At 29.2% G+C, this 12,945-nt stretch overlaps 1 protein-coding gene across 2 annotated transcripts; it reads right to left on the bottom strand.

Moving 5' to 3' along the window:
* Positions 1 to 2,709: 2,709 nt before the first annotated feature.
* On the bottom strand, positions 2,710 to 12,106 carry LOC100168751 (ras-related protein Rap-2c). Of its 2 annotated transcripts, XM_001951975.5 has the most exons (3): positions 11,472 to 12,106; positions 10,523 to 11,319; positions 2,710 to 4,171 (listed from the first exon to the last, which is right to left on the bottom strand). In XM_001951975.5, exon 2 carries the CDS (start codon positions 11,143 to 11,145, stop codon positions 10,600 to 10,602), a length of 546 nt encoding a protein of 181 aa, XP_001952010.1. In that variant the 5' UTR covers positions 11,146 to 11,319; positions 11,472 to 12,106; the 3' UTR covers positions 2,710 to 4,171; positions 10,523 to 10,599. The 2 variants fall into 2 exon arrangements, with proteins under 2 accessions (XP_001952010.1, XP_016664220.1); XM_016808731.1 differs by lacking the exon at positions 11,472 to 12,106 and having other exon boundaries at positions 10,523 to 11,465.
* Between the last annotated feature and the right edge of the window lie 839 nt (positions 12,107 to 12,945).

Raw genomic sequence — 12,945 nt, 5'->3', positions numbered from 1 at the left:
TATCTCAAAGTTAAAGTCTACAGTTACAGTTTATTTTTACTGCTCCAAAAAGTGAATGACACCCAAAATAAACACATCATTGTAAAACTAATAGATTTATAGCTCCGCTCGGGATCATAGGCGTAACTAGGGGGGACATACATTTTAGCCCCGCTGTCATAATTCCTAATCCCGCTAACGCTACATTTTTAAACTTAAATTCGAAATATCGTTTTATTTTTTTTATTAATATCTTGGAAAAATATTTCTTTTGGTGTTTAAACTATACATATTATTGTATGTAATGACCCTGTGTATGACGTATCATGTTATGTAGTTTTTACTACATAAATACTAAGTAGTTGTCAATAAACTAAACACAAAAATAGTCGTAAAAGACGTACGATTATTAATAAATGGTGATAACGATTAACGAGTAACGATAATCGGACGACAATCGTTGTCAATAGCAAAATTATTATAATTATAATTATTATTATACATTTTAAAAATTGGTTTATTAAAATGCAATGTTTAATAAAATTCATAAATAGGAGTTGTTGGTAGGTAAAGTAATAAGTTAAATCATTATAATATGGTATATGGCATATGCACATAAATTATATTTTTCTGTTTTAAAAAACACGGAGCTCCCACATCTTTCACATATTTTAAATATGTTAGGGCTGAAGCCCCCCCCCCCTAACTGTAAGGTCTAGTTACGTCTATGCTTGGGATGTAATATTTAACTAGTAATGGAATCGCTTAATATTAACTTAATATATTCGCCGTAATAGGATGTTAGCACTTTGGCAGGACAAATTACAATATTCTTCAAATGTTTTATATAACAACGAGGTACCTACACGCAAGAACAAGAATATTTCCTTTTTCTTATCGGTCCTACTATGTACATTTCTCAAGTTCTTCATACAATATGCAAACGCAGTCAACAGAAAAAGACATGCTCTTTGTTGCTTTCACAAACGTGCTAATTAATTTTAATGAATGTCCGGAGAATTAGAAATATATCGGTTCATATTAACATAATATCATAGTATCTACACACTTACATAATTTGTTCAAAACATTTATAAAAATACATAGTAGGTACACCTACCTAATTACAAAATCATTGTCTATAATCTATATAATATAAGTACCTACCAATCTCCACAACACTGAAAGTCGAGAAATATTCAGACAATATTAAAATCCACCTAACAAGACAACAACGAATTAAAAATATGTATTAATAGGCGGCAATACTTTATAGTGTGATAAATAAAAATAATAATTCTAGATACTATCGTACCTATTGATTACTAAATTTTAAACTTAGATTATGTCCACGTAATAAAGAGATAGAGTCAATTAGTAATAGTAATTGACTATAAATAATACTAAATACGGGTAACTTGTTTAAGATAAAATAGTTCCTCTAAATTAATCAGTAAACTCCCTTTACACAATTTCATAATACCTTAACATTCAATAGAAAAGTTTATACTCAGAATTGTAGTTGTTGTTTATAAATAACTGCATTTTACAGTAGGTAGTTTTTTGTTGAACTTACATCAAAAATTATCGTTTGAAATGAATAATAAGTAATAACAATTTAATTTTAATTAATATTTAAATGCATGATTAGCGTTCTTTATATCTTAAACAGTCTTATTTTTTTGTTCTTGAATTAATAATAATAATTTAACAATAGTCATTTTAGGGAAAATTACAAAATTCAACAAGTTCAACTTTAGTAACAAGTGCTGGAAATTATTGAAAAAATCCCACATGATGCTTTGAATTATTTGTAAAAATTGTATTTATCATAATTATTTCTACCTACCTATCCATTTATAACATAAATTAAATGAGAAATCGTATATTCAGGTATTGGATTACATACAGTAATAACCCATTATTTTATTATCACCCAAATAATATCCCAACAATATTCAACATAATATTATATTATAATAGGACAATAGGGTAATAGAAATATTATATTGCAAACTGAGCAAGGAATCATTGGTGTTATGTATATATGTATAATATATGCTATTAAATATAATATGTAGCTTACATTAATTTGTTTGAAACAGTATAATCACTTTTCGGATCTCAGTGCAAAATAAATTATGTTTCATACAGCACCACATTTCTCAACTGCCTGCACTGCGCCGCCTTGAAATGTGTTCGTCTTTTGAAACGTCAAGTTCATTTTTAAAGCTTGCGATTTATTTTCGTCATCACTTTTGTTATTTTGAGTCGGTAAGTTCAATTGACGAGGTAACACGATAAGGAAAAATATAATACATAATACATAATACATTAAAATATGATGAAAGTTTTAACCATTTTCAAAGGCGTAGGTAAATCAATGGACTGCGTCACTTACAGTCTACGAAACAATAAGGTATTATTTTTGTGTGGTTGTACCTATTGTTGCCAGAAGGGTTTTAAACAATTTAAAATTATTATGGGGACTTACTACGTATAGCTATTAGCTACTGCACTGTAAATATATTGTGATGTTATAATATTCAACACATTTGAATTGCGTTCTAGTCTGTTAAATATCACTCCTTGGGTCTTCCAAAAAATTGTTATCCATGAAAAACCACTAATACCACCGCACACATACTTTCACTGCAGAACATTAATAACTGTTGCTATAATAATATACCACATGAAACTAGAACAGTTTTTATTAAATACAATACGCACTTTGAGTTTTCAAATTATTTTTGTTTTTATTCATTTATACATCTTTTTATTCATGTACATAATATATATATATATATATATATATATATATATATATATATATTATATACACGTATAATTTATTATTTATAAATTTCTATATATTGTATACATATATATAAAGTAGAATCAAGAAAGTGTCATACCACAAAAATTTATTGACACGTGTTTAGTATAATATAATTTATATATTATATTATTTATATTTAAATACAATATATATTAAAAAAAAAAACAGGCTATTCACAAGTACATGAAAAATTAATATTAGGTATGCACCATTGTGGAAAATAAAATATTACTAAATAATAATATGATTTTAAGATGTATTCACATTGTTTAAGGAAAAATAAAAGGGGTATAAAGTATAATAATATTATAATAGTGTGAAGATTGCAGAAGACATTATAGATACTACTATTTAAAGTAAAGAGAGAGCTAAGGGGAGAAAATAACTTTAAGAATCAAAATATCACATATATCAATGTGGCTTAATCTTTGGTACTTGACTTCGCACAATGCTATGGTCCATTGTGAAGCAAGCCAGACGCACGGGAACATTTTGAAATCGCTTCTCATAAGCATATTATTATATCAATGAAGCGAATCAAAATAGTTATATCATATATCAATTTTGTTCTGGGATAATGGCGTAAAAATAAAATTAATATCACAAAGGCAAAAAAAAAAAAAAATAACGGTACATAATGCTTTCTGCAAAACCACTTGATCGATTAAAAGTATGTTAATGCGCTAAAAAAAAAATATATATCAATCAAAAACAAGACAAATCGTTAAAAATGCCTAGATCCATAAATTATTATTTACACGGATGAATACACTTAAACTCCGTTATCTCTTAATCTAAAATTGTTCCATTGACTATTATATTTTTGTATATATTTTTTGTCTTTAAGTATAAAAAGTATAAAAAATATGTGTTACAAAATAATAAGTTTCAAAAACAATATACAATAATTAGGCCGTTAATATTATAATTATTATTATTACTCCGCCTATTCCCATTTATATTACATACAGGAATACACATTATATTATAAGTTATTATCTCATTCCTGCCTTAACATTTTGTATCAATAAACCTGCATTTCGATATAACAAAAAAATTGTATACATTACAGAAAACATTTAACGCTAGTTAAATAATAAAATTAAATTAAAAAAAAAAACATATTCTATCTTTATATAATATTATAACATTAAATGGCACTTGCAGTATTGTGCCACATGCGATAGGTGGATTTATAAAAAATCTATTTGTTAATAATTTGTATTATTATGTATATTATCAATATCATCGACAGTCTTTAGAAAACGTACCCTTTTTAAAGCTGGATATGTAAATAATTGTAGTGAGAAGTTCCTGACACCAATACTATTGAATATGAATTTTGACGTATTTCTGTAAGTAAAAATAAACATTTTTATTAGCGGAGGTAATTTTAAATTGCTTATTATTTATACTATACACATAGGTACAATTTTATTATTGCACTAATTTATTATTTCTGAAAATAAAATATAATCGATAATAATATGACCATATTTATCTGTCATAATAATATTAAACTAAGTGCATCGAATTGTAAAATGAATAATCTTTGCAAAATATGTTTATTATTATATTATTTCAATGTATACTGATTTCTAACATTTGTGTTGTAATTTAAAAAACTTACAATTTCAAATTGTAAAAATAGTTATAAATGGTATAAACAAATAAAATCGGAAACAGAACCAATACAAATAACTATTGGAATAACTAATAAATGATTAATTCAAAGGGCAAAAATGTATCATTGAAAATCAACTGGTATAATTTATCTAAGAAGTATTATAATATTTAGGTATTATTATTAAGTACCTAAATCAATTCAATATACATCAATAATTAATCTAAAATTAATTTTTATGTCCTGAAAAATCATTCAATATTTAAAACAATTATTAAAGATCATTTAATATAAAAAAGTCAAAAATTTTAATGCGAGGTTATCGAAGGTTATCATCAAAAATCAATTCAGCTCCAATTAACATTGGTACTTATAAATAATTATTTATATTTTTGTAGTACTCAAATATTATGTTCTATATAGAACTTCTTATTCATAGAAATAACCATTTATTTGAACCTTCATTCTTCACACAATTATTAAATCATATTTAGATATTTAGATATAATATTATTATATAAGCTATTGAGGTTTTAAATTTCTGTAGAATTATCAATTAAATAATTAAATGCATAAACTATAATTTAAAGGTAGTTAACAGATGTCAAATACGTTTTATAATTTCCACAATATGTTGTTGGGAAAATATGTATTGTTGAATAAAATATAATATAATACATTGTAATTGTAATATATTATTACGGTGTCAGTATTGTTCACATAACCCTGTGGCTGTACCACATCGTTATATTTTCCTCCCATACACATAATTAAATACGACACACATATGACACGAAATTGAACATTTATATTCTTAACATTTATAAAATAATACAGAATATTCCAAACAGTTTTCAAAATAATGAAAAAATTAAAAAAGTAATAATGAACCATACTAACTGTTTTAAGCACCTACTAAATTAAATACCAATAACGCAATAACATACGTTTACGTCATTTGTATATTAGGATGGGTATTTATTGTATCCGAATAAAATATTAATAGTACTATAATAAGGACCAATAAGTATATAATGTGGCATGAGTATGAACTGCGTATCAATCACCGGAGAAAAATGTTTCGTTACTGTTTAATAGAGGGACGGGCCTAATTTAATCTTCAACGGTGGTCGAGTTCTATTTATGGGTTCCTCCATGACACACACCTCACGAACACACCCGCGTCCCGGCAATATTATACTCAATACAGGGCGATTCCCTCAACTCAATTATCTACTAAACAATAATTATTCAATAAATTGTAATAGTATCGAAAATCAGATGTTTTTTTATGAAAACCAAAATTCTAAAACGTAAAACACGCTGTAGACGTTATTATGACAATAACGAGTAATCACATTTTTAAATCAAACTGAAGGCGTGGATGGGAGAAGGTAGAAAATGTCGAGACTCAACCATTGACAACTTAGCCAAGTGATAAAAGTCTCGTCTATTATATTATGCTGTATGCATACTAGATTTATTAAGATATTTTTAGATAAGACAAACAAATATAACAATTTAAAAACGTTGAACCAACTGTTAGAGAATCGCTCTGTATAAGTGACTTATACAGTATAACATGACGTATTGTTATTGTGATAAGTTTCATTTTTTTTTTTTTAATAAGCGAACAATGTGCTGTTTTTGGAATGATCTTCCGGCCGCCACCCCCCGCACTAAAAGCCAATTATTCCGTTCGGAAAACGCATACCAATATATTATTATTATATACTCAATACTTTATGTACACCACACCATTTCGGATACCATAAATTAATCGGGATGCGGTCCACACCCAAAGGGTCGTGACGTCGAAATAAATATCCGTCAAATAGAACAACATCGTTGTTTGGATAAGTAATTAAATTAACAGATATTTAACTGCCGATAGTCATTTTACACCCCACACCGACAATCACACACAGGGGTTCAACGATAAAGACGACCCTCCGGTCATGGGGAGGCCATTTTTACCACCGGATATTCGAAATATTATTACGTTTACGCAGGCATCGATTCGACGTGTTGTCTTATACATTATAATATAATATATTCCCCAGTCGTACACATACATACACGCTCGACGGGAGTCCTCCTGCAGCGGTGTTATTATTAGGACCACTATACACTACACTACCGCGGTGTAGGTACATAATATTATTATTATACACAGTTTCGAAGCGAGAATGTCTCGTAGCGGCGGCGACGACCCTTGTTGTCGTTGTAGAGATATCGTAAGCAATCGACTGACTCCCAAACAAAACTAAGTATTTTGTAAGTAAAATGTAAAAAAAATTGGTACAACCTCGGGTACAAGACTACTGTCTACTGCATAATCATAATGGGTCGAATGCGATACAGAGAAAGGCTTATGTAATAAGTAATTCTCCGGAGTAACACATCGTCGTCGCAGAACAAGTTTAATAACATTATTACCTATGACCCGGTAAAAATCGCACGATTGTCATGATATCTAAAATCCTCTGATAGATTCATACTGTTATTTCTTAGTTAGTCGTTAACTCATTACGTTATTACTTCGATTTGTAAACAAGAATAACGATAGATGATAGAATAGTAATAAATAATATAAATTATATAATAGTACGCATAAACGATATAATATCGCGACCTTGTGTCAAATGTCAATGGTCACCGTCACCATCACTATTATTACGGTCACGTATATCGTAACGAGTAAAATCAGTGTATAGATAAGGACAGATAATATAATTGCTTTTTAAAATTCCCACATGCAGACATATAATAATGGTTTCACGGAACACATCCTGTTTTCGTATAAACGAAAAAATTCGTGGTAGTAAAACGGATAAATTTACGGAACAATGGCACAAACGATCACTGATATTATAATATTATTTGAATACAAACAAAAATATAATATTATGAATTATGATAAAGAAATCTTCTGAATGCCAGTAAACGACAACAGCAAACTGACTCATACAGTCACACATAAACGGTGTTATAAAACTTGGTAGGTACCTCACATATTATTATGGATACGGTTAACGATAACTAAACAACAAACTAACAAAAACTGATTGTGTTCTCTTTCTTAATACGACTATACCCTTCAACCAATCTTTCAGTCCCATCAATAGGGTCTATAACAATAATAATATAATATATATTATGCGAGTACGGACTTAACGAAGTTAACATAGTCGGTTGTTATTATTAATACCTATTGGTTGGTTTCGTTTGTCATTAATTATCACTCGAGTAAAAGAAGACAAGGAGGGGGAGTGCCACGAAAAATTAATCGTACGAAATTTTTGCCACCAATTTTTCTCTTTATAGACATTCTTGTATACAAATCTTTGACAATTAAAATTATTATTATTAGTCAATAATTAACGTCAAACATACGTATGTATGACGTATGTTATATAATTATGTGATAGATTATAGTTCATAATGTTATATTAATTAATTCGACCATGTACATCAGATTCTCTTAAACATAGTGTACAACTACTAAATATTACAGTTGTACCTCACCTATACGACTCTACGTAGTTATCAACATAGTTACTAATTATTACGGAACGTAACAGAGGAGGTTTATTTCGTCGTTTAGAACATTAGCCATTAAACGATTGTGTAAATAATATATTCCAATAAACCAACGTCATAATATTATTGTCCTGTGCGCAAACTAGAATAACTTAATAAAACGTATGTTAACTCTAGGAAGCCAATTAGAAAGAATATAAGGGGCTTCAATGAGTCACAGCTTACTACAATACGATAATGTTAGTGTATACAACGCGAACGTCATTGAAATTTTGTTTTCGTTCAAAAAAATAATTTTTTAATCACACCTTTTTGAAGCACCTACCGAACGATTCAAATACGATTTAATAATAACACAATTCACCAAATCATAATAATGACAATGTTAACTGATACTTTTTTTGTTATCACAGTAATTTATTTATAAGACTGCAGTTTGTGCACTTATTGATATTATATAGGTGATTGAAGAACATTTTTCAAACAACTTAATATGATACAATTTAAGAACTTCACATCCAACACAAGTGCAACTTAAAGGAGGTGTGCAGAAATATTAAAAGTTTATATGTTACATTTTTTCTTCAAAATAAATAAGCTATTATGATTATTAAATAATATTATCTAAAATAATATCCAAAATCAGTCTGTTCGGGTATACTTAATTAAAAATGAATGATACAACAATTTTTTTCAACATATGAATTTGAATATAACAAATATGCATTAAAATTCTTTGATTTGTATTAGTCCTCTTGAATATTTTTTGATTCTAAGCAAGGTGATAAATGTATATTCATAAATTGTGGAATGTTAATACAATTTAAAATTGCTTACTGAATACTGATATTATGTACCTATTACTTAGTGCTTTTTATAACCTGACTATAGTATTATGCAATTATTGTAATACAACATGATAACAGTAAAAAACATAAAGATTTGCAACACAAACAAATACAAATTGAATTATAATATTAGTTGTTGTATAACCATATACTGAATAAAATAGTATAATATGATAGTAAGTAATATATTACTATACTACTATTATACAGTAAAACCTCTAAAGACTGTGTAACTCTCAGTCACTGAAATTTTTAATCGGAGGTGTCCGTTTGGGGAGGTTTCATTGTATTATAATGGATAATAATTGTATGAAATAAATAAGAAATATGTAGAAGATAACTATCTAATATCCTACACAACTTTTATTTTTCAAGAATTTTAAACAAAAATAAAGGTTAGGGACTAGGGTCCCAATACACTGAAGCAAAGGCAGTGGCGTTGTGGTAAAATGAGTCAGGACACAATTTACTGCCACTAATAAGACAAAATAATTTTACAGTTACTACTGCAGTGTTCTAGGACCTTAACTGAGTACTTTAAAGTTTAATCTAGTTCCACATTATAATATTATTTATGTTATTGAGTCATTCAATATTTCAACATATTGAAATTTGAAGAACCTGTAAATTATTCATAATAAAAATATAAAACTATACAATTATTATGAAATATCTACAATAAATTAATTGAATCAATTAAGTGCATCAGATGCATGATATTATAGAAAAAGATTATATTTATTTTAAGTATTTAAGGACAATTTGATTACATTAAATTCCATATAAGTCACAAAATCCGAGACAAAATCACAATATACCGATTTTATACACAATTGTGTTTTTAAATATAAAAAATATTGTCGACTTTTCTTTATTTATAAGATAATTTAATTAGGTCTAATATCTAATAAATTATAATTTAATATATTACCTATTATATTATAAATTTATTAATTTTTTTAACTTGAGAATTATACCCAAGTACTGATTATGTTATTTAATCAAACATTATAATTTATACTTTAAAAACATAATATAAGTACCTATAGTAAAAATAGTAAAATAATTCTAAAATGATCATAAACACTGGAATCCATTAAAAAAATGTCTTATGAATAAAAATAGGGTATATGAAAATATTTACTATGGTTTTGCCAATGTTGTTATTATACAATTTTCAGTTCCAACTAGAAATAATTATTATAACTTGTTAATAATTACATAAGCTAGGCACATAGTTTATCCATATTCATGTAATTCAACTTCAGGTAGAATTTAAATCTAAATGTTTTTAAATGACTCAAGTATTTCAATTATTAGATATTGAAATAAACTTTTTAAAAGTACCTAACACCATACCTAATGTTTATTCATTGATAAAAAACAAGTAATTTATTATCTATTAAATCAAATATCAATAATCTAAATTTGTATGATTATGTTACACATTGAATTCATGTAATATAATATATGTTAACAATTATGATAACACAAGTTATTGTAAAACAAAAATAGTATTTTGTATAGGTACTGAATGTTCCAAATAAGTAAACAAGACATCAATCTCTTTAAATTCTTGATGGCTTGGGCAAAATGTTTACAGAAAGCAGTGTGATTAAAAAACAAAGTGCATTAAGATTTAAGAATAAGATTCATACTAGATTCTATGTTTAACAAATAAATTTTTACCTGATTAAAATTGAAATCACCAGCAACATTTGACATTGATTGATGCACACAAAACACAAAATTTTAAAAAATATGGCTTATAGAACTGTACAGCAACAATAACTCTTCTTCTCTTTGTCATTGCTGAAATTCATTTCTCGCACAATTTCTGCAAACACTTCATTGACATTGGTACGGTTCTTGGCACTTGCCTCGACAAACGGACAGCCCCAGATCTGGGCTAGAGTGTTTCCCTCAATCGTTGGAACCTCACGTTGATGTTCTAAATCGATTTTGTTTGCAACTAACAATATGGGCACACGCTCTGATCCCTTCACCCTGGTGATGAGCTCCTTCATAGGTTTAATGTCCTGGAAGGTCTGATGGTTAGTCAGGCTGTACACGACAACAAAACCCTGTCCATTCTTTATGTACAAGTCGCGCATACTGGCAAACTGTTCGGTGCCGGCAGTGTCCAGTATTTCTAACACGCATGGCGAACTGTCGACTTCGATCTCCTTCCTGTAGAAGTCCTCTATGGTCGGGTCGTACTTCTCCATGAACCGGCCAGACACGAACTGCACGGTCAAGGCGCTCTTGCCCACGCCGCCCGAGCCCAGCACGACCACTTTGAACTCGCGCATCTTCGTTGAATGGCCAACTGCAGAGCAACCACTGTGCGCATACGGACGACCGCTATGACCGGTTACTGGCGGTGTCAGCAGTGAAAGACATGTCGACTCAGAGTTTCTCTCCTTGGCGTTATAGTACCGTTCGCCGGGGGATGATAAATTATATTGATGTTTGATATCGATCAGCTGTAAGGGGATGCCAAAAAAATTAAATAAAAAAAATTATTTTAGTAATATAACAAAAAACGCAACTAGGGCCGACGGATATCGAATCCCGTCTACTAGTCTCGAGTGACCGAAAAAAAATTTCTTAGATATCATAAACATATGAGACTTACAGCGACGACAACAACAGCGACAGCAAAAGCAGCAGCAGAGCACAATGAAACGACGATTACGCACACACTCCCAACAATCGCGTTTACGTTCACGCACACACGCCCAGTTTTATCGCGTGTGTGTGCGAGTGCGAGTCGTCTACAGTGGCGCCAAGGTTGTGTCCATGCATTTCCCGGCCGCACAAAAGAAGATTTTTTTTTTCGCCTTGTAATTATTTTATATTTTCAGTTCACCGACGAGTGACGACCGACATTCGATTTAAATTTTTAACAAATTATTATGTTTGAAAATTATTCCAACACTTAAAGTAGCCAACACAAACGAGTAAAACTGTTAAAGACAAAGTATAATTTTTCCATCAGTCTGTCGATCGTCCTACTCCACTCCTACGCATCATTACAATACGACGGATGTAATAATAATAATAATAATAATAATAATAAACTATAGTATCACTGCGAATTCGACGATTGAGTATTATTTTTAAGTAAATATTAGATAACTGGCGAACCGTCCTCGAGTCGCGTTTGTCGTTTTTAATATTTTATCGCGTGCTAATCAGAGCGGTCGTCGACGGGAGCTGCACGTCACGAGCGACTGCGAACGATCGGTAGCTAAGTCTGAAAGCCAATATAATATAATATTATTATTAGTATTACGCGCGGTAGACGGCAGCCCCTCCGATGTCTCAGACAACTACAACACTGCGCTATATGCCTACATAACATATAATACTGATTACTCACTCCGCGCCCGCGGGCACCGACACCGAGAATCTGTGAAATAATAAATACCGCGATTCGCGATTATTATAATATTCGTCTATTCGAAATCGTGATATTATTACGATAGGCGAAGTATTTGTATTACGATTTATTACAAATAATGTAGGTATAGGTATTTAATAAATAATTACCATAAATCGGTTATAATCGTTATTATTATTATTATTATTATTGTTATTGTTTTATCTCCGCGAGTCGGGACAATACATTTTATTGCATTCGGCTTATCACTGGTGCGCGCGACCTATTGTGATTTGTGATATTACAATTTATATTATCCATCTGCTGTGGACTTAATATTATTTTATATTTATAGAACGCGATATTAATTATACAACATGCGACGTGTTTTGACGTCTTAAGCATAAATCAAGACACATTATAATACATTATTATTATTATTATTATTATTATTATTATTCGCATACATACAATATATAAAATATTATACACAATAATATAACTACCTAGTAGAGTTTTTGTAATCGGAACTCTGAAATATTAAACACCGACAAAATTACCTACGCCTATGCCCTATATATACATATACATAACATAGTATAATATTGTTAATAAATGGCTACAATAATGACATATACGTTGGTACTTGCAACATAATAAAGTGTATAAAATAATTAATAAATATTAAGCATAATTTACATACAATTCTGAACATACACACATATTT

The sequence above is a fragment of the Acyrthosiphon pisum genome, chromosome A1 (assembly GCF_005508785.2).
Source record: "Acyrthosiphon pisum isolate AL4f chromosome A1, pea_aphid_22Mar2018_4r6ur, whole genome shotgun sequence".
Taxonomy (NCBI): domain Eukaryota; kingdom Metazoa; phylum Arthropoda; class Insecta; order Hemiptera; family Aphididae; genus Acyrthosiphon; species Acyrthosiphon pisum.
This window is presented reverse-complemented; position numbering and strand designations above follow the sequence as displayed.

What these genes read in the sequence shown, in the direction of transcription:
- LOC100168751 (XM_001951975.5), bottom strand. Translation starts at nt 11,145, where the DNA reads ATGCGCGAGTTCAAAGTGGTCGTGCTGGGCTCGGGCGGCGTGGGCAAG.